The sequence below is a fragment of the Hippocampus zosterae genome, chromosome 8 (assembly GCF_025434085.1).
Source record: "Hippocampus zosterae strain Florida chromosome 8, ASM2543408v3, whole genome shotgun sequence".
Classification (NCBI taxonomy): domain Eukaryota; kingdom Metazoa; phylum Chordata; class Actinopteri; order Syngnathiformes; family Syngnathidae; genus Hippocampus; species Hippocampus zosterae.
This window is the reverse complement of record NC_067458.1, coordinates 22,320,666-22,332,232: the sequence shown is the minus strand read 5'-3', so window position 1 is coordinate 22,332,232 and position 11,567 is coordinate 22,320,666. Positions and strand designations below refer to the sequence as shown.

The window sequence follows — 11,567 nt, the reverse complement described above, 5'->3', positions numbered from 1 at the left end:
TCTTTCGTTTTTACTGTCTTTTTTTTCCCCCTCGGTTTTGATTGGCATCAGATATGGACCAAGCTGCAGCATTCGGACGCACCAATGACGAAATAAATATAAATATAATAAAATGGAGATTTATTTGTGTGCGCGCCTGCTTTAAAAACAAAATACTGTACATTTGAATTAATCAATTTGAAGGGTAAAATGCGAAATGAATGAACAAATACTACGATTCTTATATGTAAATGCAAAATAAATGTAAATGTTCAGGGTAAAATCAGAGCGTGATTTTCATAAAGGCGGCACTTTTTGTATTGTAATATGAAGGTTTACCTACAATGATGTAAGTCTGGGTCTGAATATTTATTGTTTACGTTGGCTTTCTGTTCAATGACGTCATTCCTTCAAAACGATATGTCTGAATAAATTCACAGATTTTATAAGAGCAACGTTTTTAAACGCAACACAAGCTGTTTTGTTTTCTTAAAATTACTCTAAATTAGTTTTCGTCTGATGACTGTTGTTATTTATAGCATTACCGAACGACAAGCGCAGTCTTGAGTGACTGCTGTGACGGACTCATTCACACGTTGGATTTCTCCTTCATCCGTTATCATGCAGCGCCATCTAGCGGCTCCTACACCAAGGACACAGGCCACAGACTGGAATTGATGCTGCGTTTAGGTACTTTGGGAAATCTGAGAACACTTCAAATTGTATAGGTATCACTTTTATTTATTTTGACTGTATTCAATTTTTTCCATTTATCTTTTTTTATATCGTTACTTATTTTGCGTTTATTTTATTTTAATAATTTTGAACTCCATGTTCATTAGTAATGATGACATGTTGTTGCTGTTTCATTTAAGCTTATGCTATTTCCAAGGGGCAATTTTGGCCTTTTACAACCAAAACTAGTCCACACACAGTTGGAGCACCAGGCAAAAAAAGATTGCTTTTTTTCAGGGTATCAATTTTTGACAATTTAGACAGCTGTGGGTTGTTCAGTAAATTGATTTTCAGTCCTGGACTGCCAAGAAACGCTCTTTGTTGATATTTTATGGTATGCGTTAGCATTAAATTAGCTTTCGTTAAATGAAATGACATGGTCTGGTTCAACAATTTCGTGTTTAAAAATATGACTCCTTCTTAGTTGTATACGTTGTCCTTGTATGTGTCAAATGAGCAATGGTTGACATGTTTCAAATTCCCACAAGATATGCAAATTTAATTTCCACAACCAAGTCAATACCAATTCACATTTCATGTCAGCATTAAACTAACAGAAATTTGTTTAATGTGGTTTGCATTGACATTTAGTTTTTAAAATATTCAACATTTACCGATATTTGTCTGTTATTTTATTAGCCAAATGGCTGTGAGAAATAAACAGATTGAAGCAATCACGCGAAGGCCTCTCATTTGAACAACTCTGTGTGAGAGTAAATTTCTTTTCCTTAGTGTTGTGATATGAAATTTCCCCATTTCTTGACAGCCAGCCAGAGTGAAAACAGGCCCCAAGGAATACTTTTCATGAAAAAAAAGTACGTTTTAAATCACATGAGCACACCCAGTCTACATGAGCATACGCCGGTACTTGCAATCTGCTCCTGACAAAGTACGATACATCGAGGCAAGGGGAAAAAAAGTGATTCTTTTACATTTTATTATCTTTTCAATATAGTTCCTCTTCTTTGCAACTCCGTAATTTCACTACGTCAAACATATGTTATTTACCTGAGAAATCTGACCCCAAAAAGGTTTTTGTTTTGGTTTTTTTTTTTTTTTTTTTGCTTAGGTGGGCTCTTGTTCTTCTCCTTTTGTATGTGTACTTCCCTTGACAATTCATCACAAACCAACAAACGGTTGTGAACCAACAAAAAGGTTGTGAAAGGTTACCATCTCCTCTCACTCGCACACGTGCACACGTTAGCAGAAAAATGTACCACTTCACTTCAAAATATCAGAAATGCATAAATACACTGTACGAGCTGAAATGGACTTTCCACTGAGCAACATAGGAGCATAGCGTTAGTATTTTGAGCTAACAACATCATAATGTGCTTTTCCAAAATGCAAATACAATATAATAATATACATATCTTATGCTATAAAAAAAACAAAAACATTAAGATTGATTTTCAACCTCTTTGGTTAACATGTGATTTTGGTAGCACAGCGTAATCATTCTGGCCACCTAAATTTGTCCTAAGTTTATCTTCCGTGACTTTAGTAGCTTAGCTTGAGCCATTTGGGCAGGCGTGTGGCTTTATATAGAGCCTGCATTGATCTGGAATAATTTGGGGATTTGGATAGAAGACGGTGGAGGAAACAAAAAAATCCCTTTAATTTATCAGGAAAACATACGACGTCAGTAGCATAGCATTAGCGTTATGGACCAAAATAAAAATCATCATGCTTGGTCGCCTAGCATTGTTAGCCTTTGAAGAGAGCCAAACTCTAATTCATATCGTTGAATTCAACAGATCTTTTGTCTACGCTGCGCTGTGATTGGCCAGACTGGCGGCTTAGGGCGTGTGGCTTAGCGAAGGATCGATTCATGTCACATTTATAAGTCCACTTTCACAGCTTTTCAAAAACAAAACAAAAGAACACACTCGGAAACCAAAGTTCCACCGTTGTGATGCTTGCCGAGTTATTTGTGGAGGCACATGTTTGCAGCAGGGTTAACCCTCACTGTGTAAAAGGTATACTCGGTTGCTACCCCCAAAAACAAAACCTAGACGGCGGGCACGTCACAGCATTCCGAAGCCTTTAGCGTAAGTGATGGCCTTGAGGAGTCGCTCCCGCAGTTTCTCCTTGGAACAATATTCCGGAAGGAGCAGCGCATTGAAACAGGTGTGCGAAGTCGGCAGCCTGCGAGACAAAATAGATCCGTCGACGGGATGTGTGATGCAGGCTGCTTTGGAACAAGAGATGCTTCTTTCCAAAAATGGAGAGATGCTGCGGGTGGAATGTGCTATGTTTTGGTCCATGACCTGTTCCTTTACCGTTACTTTACTTCACTAATAGACTAGCAGGTTGGTTTGACGCTGTCATTTAAAAATAATAATCACCATAAAAAAAAAAAAACACAATAGTCCGTACCTTTCTGTGTCTGAGCCATTTTTGACGATGATCATTTTGAGCTTGCCGAGTCCGCCGACCGGCGCTCTGTCCGTGCCAGTGGTGAATTGAAGGAATAGCCTCTTTTGCTCCTCTCCAAATGAGTGCAGTGTTCCCCAAAAGTCTCTATAAAAGAACAACAATCATCGACGTTATTACGATTGTATTTCCAAGAAAGTACGCTGGCTTCACGCTAACAAATAGATGAATAGCATCTATGTCCCCACGCTTTAAGGAACTGATATTTGAACACCACCGGTGGAGCAACACATAGACGAGCAATATAACAATATCCACAGGCATATATTCTTAATCCTCTGTGAAAAACAACTACCATAATGCAACTCAAAACCCCACGGGATAATGGGGAAAAAAATATTTTTTTTACTTTCAATAGCCTGTGGCATTATGGGCAAAATTTGTCTGTTTTTAGCATTTAGCCTACAAGCAAATACCTGCAAATACGTTTGAGTCCATTTCAATACATTTGAAAGTACTTGCTCATACGTTCAAACGTATTTGCCAGGCAAAAATGTTTACTCCATATTTGGCAGTTCATCACTTCTATATCTTTGATTTGGGAAATTATGGTAATCTGACGGCATTTTACTGAGGTGTTGTGATCGCCTCCTTGTATTATGCTGCCCCCAAGTGGGCAATGCATGCTAACCAAATCACACCATTGCACAAACTGATTCCTCTTTCCATTCTACAAAATTACATAATAACTGGGTTTGTACAATATTAAAGAGCGCTAATTTCCTTTTCAAAACCACAATTTTTTTTGTCGTTTATTTTCACGGCAGCTGAAATGGATGAATGAAGTCAAACTTACTTGATAATTTGCGTGTCTTTGGTGTAACCTCCGTCGTATTCGACCGTCTTCTCCAGGGCTTCAAAGTCAAGTTTCTGTTTGGCCATGAGAAAAGTCGTTTGTCAAACGAAAGACACCAACAACAAAACTAAATTGCATGACAAAAGCATGCTTCCTCACCCTGCTTCCACAGATAAGCAGCTCCACTTCCTCGGGCCTGAACAAGTATTTCATCGGGGACTCACTGGTAACCATGAGGAAACCTTTCTTGAACGCCCGGAACTGCCTTTCCACGCTCGTGTTCAGAATGTAGTCAGTGTACAGGTCCACAAATTCCTGCCCCCCCCCAAAAAAAACAAAACAAAACATATCTTTGTAGGTGTTTCTGCTGGGTGTGTGTAGCAGGTGCTTCAAGATTTATATGAGAGTCTTATGTTAGCATAAAGGGAGTGGATCTTTGATTTAAAAAAAAATTATACTGTGCCCAAGAGTGGAGTGTTCTGTCCTTTGCTATTTGCATAGATGTGCGCAGGTAAAAGCAGGTGTTTGCGCCGTTGTGGGCGTGAATAGAACCGACTTGCTTCCTGGCTAACAGAAGTGGCACATCTCATTCCCTTTAAATTCAGCGCTGGAGAGGCGCAGCGTTAACACGGAGGAAGCAGGGAAGCATACAGGAAACTGACTCGCTGGAATCCATCCAGCAGGTCGACGTGTCCAAAGTATGTTGCTAAGGAACTGCAAGATCTCCACTTGAGGATGATATAAAGTTGGCTCCTACGATGCGGGGACGTGTGGGAGTTCAAGTGTGTGCCAGGAGTAAAAACTTTTTTTTTTAAAAGTTTGTTTTCTATGGTTTCTCCTTATCTAACTTTGCTCAGGCAGGTCTGGAATGAATATCCCCGGCCATGATGAAGGGAGGTTCCCTGTATTTCTTGTTACCTGTCTGTTCTCCTTGGAAACAGGAATGTCTTCTGCCTTCTCCTTCAAGTCGTGCAGCACAGGGCTTCCAAAAAGGTCTGCGTGGGAGATCTGGAAGGTAAGCGCCATGTCCGCCTCCACATCGCCATTGTAGTCTAACAACTCCTTCAGACTCTGGTAAAGACCCTGGAACACAAAGAGTCTGTTGACGATTCTTAAGAAAAGTGAGCGCACTCGGAAGTCAAGTCTACGCAACCGTACTGGATGCGAGTCGGGGAGGTCGCAGAAGGTCCCCCTCTTGCCCATGAGCTTCCTGTAGACCACCATGGGGAAGTGCACATCCAGGATGCAGTTGTTGTAGATGGCGAGGCCAAGCACGATGCCCACAAGGGTGTACTGGGCTTCGTTCTCCAGGGAAGACGAGTTGAACCAGAAGAGCTCGGTGTCGTCATCGTAGGTGAACATCCCTGTGGGTAGAGTCACAAAGTCAACGCGTGGATTGATTACATCACAGGAGCAGACAGATAAGCGCAATAGTCTCTGGTGTTTTCAAACGCTCCCCTGTGATCCTCTCACCTATGTCGGGATTGAAGATTTCCTCCAGGACCAACTGGAAGAATTCCTTTGAAACGCCGCCCTCGTCCACGCCTTGCTCGCCCTCGAACTCGACAAAGAGTTGCTTCTTCAGGTCAGATGGGTTCTCCATGGAGATCATCTCCAGCTGCGTCGATGGCGGCAAAAACAGTTCAATGCCACTTTCGACAATCTTCAAAACATTTCCGTGGGTAAGGTTGATCATAATCGTAGAGGAAATTAAAATAGTAAGTTAAGGGACCACCGTATAGTGTCTAGACCCATACGTGGTCTCGCGGCGACTCACCCTGACGAGCGCGTCATCGATAATGTGATCCCGCCGCACTTTGAGCTTGAGGTAAGGGCTGGGCTGCTGCCCCTGTGCCGCGCCGTACAGGGCAGTGAGGCGACGCTCGCTGTACATCCTGATCCGGTTGTCATAGTACAGCCCTTGGTTCTTGGTGAAGACGTTGAGGACGAAGGGGCAAGTCTGGAAGGAGAACTTGGTTTCCGCGTCGACCTTGAAAAAGGTGAAGTCCTTGTCCATCTCCACCACGTCATTCAGAGACTCATTGACAAAGTCCTCAAATGGGATGAGGGGCTTCCTGCTGTCGATTGGCCGGACCCCGAGTTCTTTCTCCAGCAGGTCTATCTGAGGACCCTTCTTGTAGAGCCGCTCCTCACCCAGAAGCTCGTGCAGGCTGAGCTCGTCCGAGTCGGCCGCGCCGCCGTCGTCGTCGTCGTCGTCATCGTTGTGCTCCGTATCCACGTTGCCGCCCAACACGTTGGCGTAGAAGACGAGCTTCAGGCACTTGCAGGCGGCCACGACTGTGTCATCTTCATTGACCAGATGCTCGCCGCTGTACTCCCGGCTGACCACAGTGTAGGTGATGAGCTGCTGGAAGGTCTCCATCATGCGGCGGATGTGCGGGAGCTCATACCCGGACCACAGCTTGCAAAGCCGAGTCAGGGCGGCTACTGGTAGCTTGCTCATGGTCTTGCACAACTGCGGCAGTGCCAGTTCCAGGTACTCGGGACTGTGTAGGTTCCCATTTTCCATCAGGATGACAAAGATGTTCAGGTAGTCCGGATTGGCCTCGTACGCCTCCAGGTACTCCAGATCCAGATCCATGTTGGGAGTGAGGTAGACCAGTGCGGTGAGCAGAGCCGATTCAGCCTGCTCGATGGTCTGGAGTCGTTCGTAGACACGGCGCACCGAGTCAATGTCCACAGTGACATCAAGGGAGGCGCCCGGATGTTCAGAAGCACCGTCCCTGGGCTCGGAGGAGTTGATTTCATCCTTACGGAAGCTTTTTATCAAGGCGTTGGCGTTGGAGAAAATCCGACCGATGACACGGATAAGGGCGGAGTAGTCACCTTCCTCTTCGCACACACTTAGAATCGTACAAACAGTGTTCTCTGTGAGGTAATGGACATCTGGAGAAATACAAAAAAAGAAAACACTAAATTAACAAACTCTTTTTTTTGAACATTTCGGAAAACGTGTGGGAATGTTCAATGAAGACTTTACAAAAAACAAATATTGAAATCAAAATCAGCTTCACAATACCTGAGAAGTCCTCCTCAAGACCCGGAGGCTGAATGTCAGATCCTGTCTGGGAAGTTTTGAGATCACAAAGTTTGGCGTTGATCTTACACAGCTCCAGCGCTCTGACCGCCGCCGCGTTTCTATCCAGCGGTTGGAAATGGCGACACGAGGCGCAGAACTCGTTGTCACAGTCGTCATTGCCACAGCCATCGGTTAACTGCCAAAAGTAGCGCTCGATGAGATTCTTTGCTGCTGATCTGTTCCTGTGGCCCAAGATATTGAGGACCATAATTTCGTCCGATTGGCATAAATCTGACGATTCAGAAGTGGCGCTTTGATTAGAACGTGACATAACTTACATTCGGCTGGATCACGAAACCTTCTGCAGGTCCAGAGGACAATAGCCCTGAAAGAAAAATGATATATCACGCATTCCGTTGGCGGGCTGTGCATTTGATATCTGGGCGTTCAATGGGGACTTTACCTGACATTAATCTCTTCATACCACCTCTACCACATTGCGATTATCGAAACCATTAAAACAACACCCAAAAAAATGCAATATAACCGAATATAAAGAACCATTATTTTAGTGCAGTTGAGTATGACTTCACTTTTACTGTAAATTTTATACGATTGCATTTCACCTTGACAAGCTTTTTGATTTTAAACTTCATTTAGGTACAATATTCATCTAACTTTTTAACACATTTCAGTTGGAGAGCCACTGGTTGAAGTTCCATAGGGTACTGAAGCCTGGGTCGATTAGTTTGACACGGCGCAAATCAAAAAAATCAATCTCCATAACGAGGCGAGGCTGAGCTGTAATTCTATTTCTTATGTAGATTACTTTTTCAAGATAGCACGAACATAAAATGGGAGAGCTATAAATATAAATGTCTGTGTATTATTACGGTTGTCATTAACCTTTTGTGCTCTTTGCTAGCTATTTCTGTCCACCACCCTTCGTTTTTATGAACCATTTTAGCTTTAGTGTTAATTCAAATGTAATGAAACGTCCCAAGGTTGGGGATTTTAGTCTCAAATTGTCCTTTTCAAGTTAAACTTTTTAAAATTAATCAATAATTTACAGGCCGGCAGCAAATTGCACCTTCTCGCTTTGTTGTTGACATTTTCCAAATCCTTATTAATTGTATTGAATCACGCAATTTCATTCTTGACTCCAAACTTGAAAATGTTTCAACCAGATTACATAATTTATTAATTTCTGGACAAGGATCGATATTTTGTAACTATCAAACAAACTGAAAGGGTTCAATTTGACGAAAAAAGCCCCTTTTTTAAACCGCTGTAAAACGAATGTTTGTCAACAACACGCTCTCCTTGAACCCCCCCCCCCCCCACACACACACACACACTGCCTGACGTCACGCTGGTAAGTTGACATTTTTCATCGACCTTCTGCCGGCACAAACGCGACGAAATATACTAAAAGTAACCAGGGGTGAACAAGAGTTCGACACACACATTTAAAAACCTACACTAAGTGACAAAGCAATTATTAAAGTGAGCATACAATAAGTGCCCGTGTGTGTCCGTGACACTGCAAAAACACACACTTCAAAGGCATGCCGTCCACTCACTGTTTATTTTCGTCGCTACGTTTTGGAAACAAAACAAACTTATTTCTGCGTAAATAAAGGTAAATATAAACTAATGGATAAAAAAGTGACAACTTTAAGGTGAGCGACTCTTTAACAAATCACAACAAAAATCTCTACCATCTTGTCCGAGCGAGCGTGACATTATCCCAACATGCAACGCGCAGACCCTGACCCTCCCTCCCCCCGTAGCCACGAACCAGGAGGAGTTTCATAATTTATTGGCGTTATTTATTCGCGATTAATATTTAATTCCCAAATTGACATGTATATCTCATTAATTTTAATGCATAGTATTTACATGATTTATTTTGATTTTTTAAACTAAGCCGACAAAACGCTAACATTTGTTAAAATACTATAAATTCTGTCTTTTTTGTTTGATTATATATATTTTTTACGATCATTACTATTATGATCATTATTGTATGATTTTGGTTCGTAATACAATTATTTTATGCTGACACAAGCAAAAAAAATGCCAAAACATACTTTATAGTGTGGCCACTTTTGCAGTTCTCTTTATGAACACGTGGGATCACTGTAAGGACACATTTTGTTTATTATGAAATACTGTAGTGCTAAAAACAAACGCCAGAGAAATGATGGCCCACACTGCATACTATGATTAGACCTCAGTGAATCTTACAGCTACACAGTATACGCATTCAAATCTGATTATTCATACAGTAAAACATTAATATATTCTCCTCATTACTGCAAAAGGGGCACACATCAATCTCCCTACACCCTGCTGCGCCTTTCATCATGTTTTCTCTTCATTGCTTGATTAGAGCGTATTGGAAGTCATTAGGCCGCCATTTCACCCCCAATTAAAGTGAATTCAATATCATTCGAGGCTGTCCCAGATGGTCCCAGGGAAACTGAACTATCAGCTATGTGTCATGATATTACTGTTGCCAAAATAAAGTCCGTAGTTTCTTTCCTTTATAACAGGTTTTGATCTTTTCACCAATTTGAAATTGTTATCATCCAGAAAGATTGCGATTATATTTTAGTATGAATTAACTGATCATGCTTTGATTAGGTGAGTGTTTCTCATACTTTTTCCATTTTCCATTTACACTGATATTACAATTTAATGGAGATGTCTTGCCCCAAACAAATTATTATTCATGCAGGGTTTCTCTGCTGGTTTAAACACTATCAGGAGCACTGACCTACATTTACAATCTGAGTTTTAATTTGTGAAATTCATTTTGTCTATTCCTTTCATTTTGTAGTGTTTCTCTCTGCTGGCCTTCAATGGGGTCAGAGCGAAACATGTTCACTTAGACCAGCGAAACACATCTCTAGCAATGTGCATAAATTAACACTTTTAATAATCAGTATGTCTGGTGAGTATGATTTGTAGTTGATTTAAATTTTTTTCCCATTATCCTATTTTCAAATGCAACAACTTGACTATTTTTCCCTTCCTGACATTTCAAGGCTGGAATCCTAAATCACATGTGCCTCACTCCTCACTCATCCATCTTGGGAATATTTGGAATTCTTCTTCACGCCAACAAGACTCTTTCATTTTTATTATTTGTGTTTTATAGGAATCAGTTATGAAGGATCAGGCCTTGGAAAAGCTGATGGATTTTTGTAATCTAATGGATTTATTGAATTGATTCCATGTTGTCTTTTTGGGACAAATTCCAACTGCATCAGGCTGCTTTATTACAACACGCTGTTGTTGCATATTGGGGAAATACCTGGAATAGTCGACCAGGAGACTCTTATTTTTATTCTGTTTTATTATTCCAGCTGTGCACAAGTGTTGAAGTAAGTAGCCAGCAACCCCAAGTCCTCAGGTTTGATTTTTCACCTGGACAAATTTTCTTTGGGGAAATAGTTGCATAGAACATCACAGTTTACGGTCATGCCAGACGTCAGCGAAGCTCCTGAGGATTCAGCGGGGGGGAGGGGGGAGGCGGTTCTTGTGTGACACCCACAACAAAAGGTTCGAACAATTCCAAAGAAATAAAACCATATAGTTTTTGTAATTGCAAGAACTCATATTGTGTATTTTTTCACAAAAATTAACTGACTCAATTAAAAAAATATATTTTGGCTACCGTTTCTCTTTAATGTTTTTCCAATAGTCCAGAATCAGCAAAAATTAGGCCTCCTTACCGCCCACAAATAAAATGTATTATTATTATTATTATTATTATTAATATAGGACAGTATAATGTGCATGGGTAACCAAGCCGTGTCTGCCATCTGGTGTTGAATGGTAATATTACAACTTAAAACTCAACTCATATTTATTTTCTTTTTTTTCACAACTTCTGTAGAGACCTGCTATGTGAGTAGAGTTCATTGACAATATAAAGTATTGAAAACGTTTGCTCCCAAATCAAAGCAATCAACTCACTTCACGGAAAAACTCGTAACCCGGGTGCCTCGTATCTCAAGGCACTACTTATCTCAATGTTTCCTCCCAAATTTAATCAGCATTTTTGTTCTTGTACCTCATTCCTTCCGTCCTGCAACGGAAAATGAGCTCCTGTTCCCCGGCCTTCCTGGGGACAGGAACACAACTCCGGGAATACCGCGTGGCAGTCGTGGGAGCAGCCGGGCTGGGCTCCGGGGCGGGCGGCTGGGCTTGAGTGTCACGTTTCCAGTCAAGAGGGCCGATCTACACAAGCTAATGCTAGCCGGTTAGCTCATTGTAGTTTATGGGTTATGCTAGCCGGTTAGTCGCATCCAGGTAGTTTTTAGATCGACATGCCGGGGCGGGCCAAAGTCAGCATCCTTCCCGAAGTGGAAAAAAAGGAGACGAGCTCCAAACAAGCTAAAAGTTGTCCTCTGGGCGGGCGGAGTGAGGACATGGATGAAAAGGAACTATCTTCGCGAGGAAACTAAAACGCCTCACCAGGGAAGGGAAAGAATGATCACCTAGCCGCTAGTTTGAGCTGTTTTTCCCTGCCGCGCAAGAGAAAAGTTGTGGCGTCGCTTCCCGCCCCTT

General features: G+C 41.8%; 1 protein-coding gene across 2 annotated transcripts; it reads right to left on the bottom strand.

Moving 5' to 3' along the window:
• Positions 1–1,634: 1,634 nt before the first annotated feature.
• Positions 1,635–8,767, bottom strand: ube3a (ubiquitin protein ligase E3A). Of its 2 annotated transcripts, none has more exons than XM_052073727.1 (11): positions 8,570–8,767; positions 7,325–7,371; positions 6,987–7,228; positions 5,724–6,853; positions 5,420–5,564; positions 5,105–5,310; positions 4,865–5,029; positions 4,106–4,261; positions 3,947–4,020; positions 3,094–3,237; positions 1,635–2,862 (listed from the first exon to the last, which is right to left on the bottom strand). In XM_052073727.1, coding segments are annotated over exons 2-11 (2,385 nt in total). In that variant the 5' UTR covers positions 7,327–7,371; positions 8,570–8,767; the 3' UTR covers positions 1,635–2,741. The 2 variants fall into 2 exon arrangements, with proteins under 2 accessions (XP_051929687.1, XP_051929688.1); XM_052073728.1 differs by having other exon boundaries at positions 8,708–8,749.
• Positions 8,768–11,567: the final 2,800 nt, after the last annotated feature.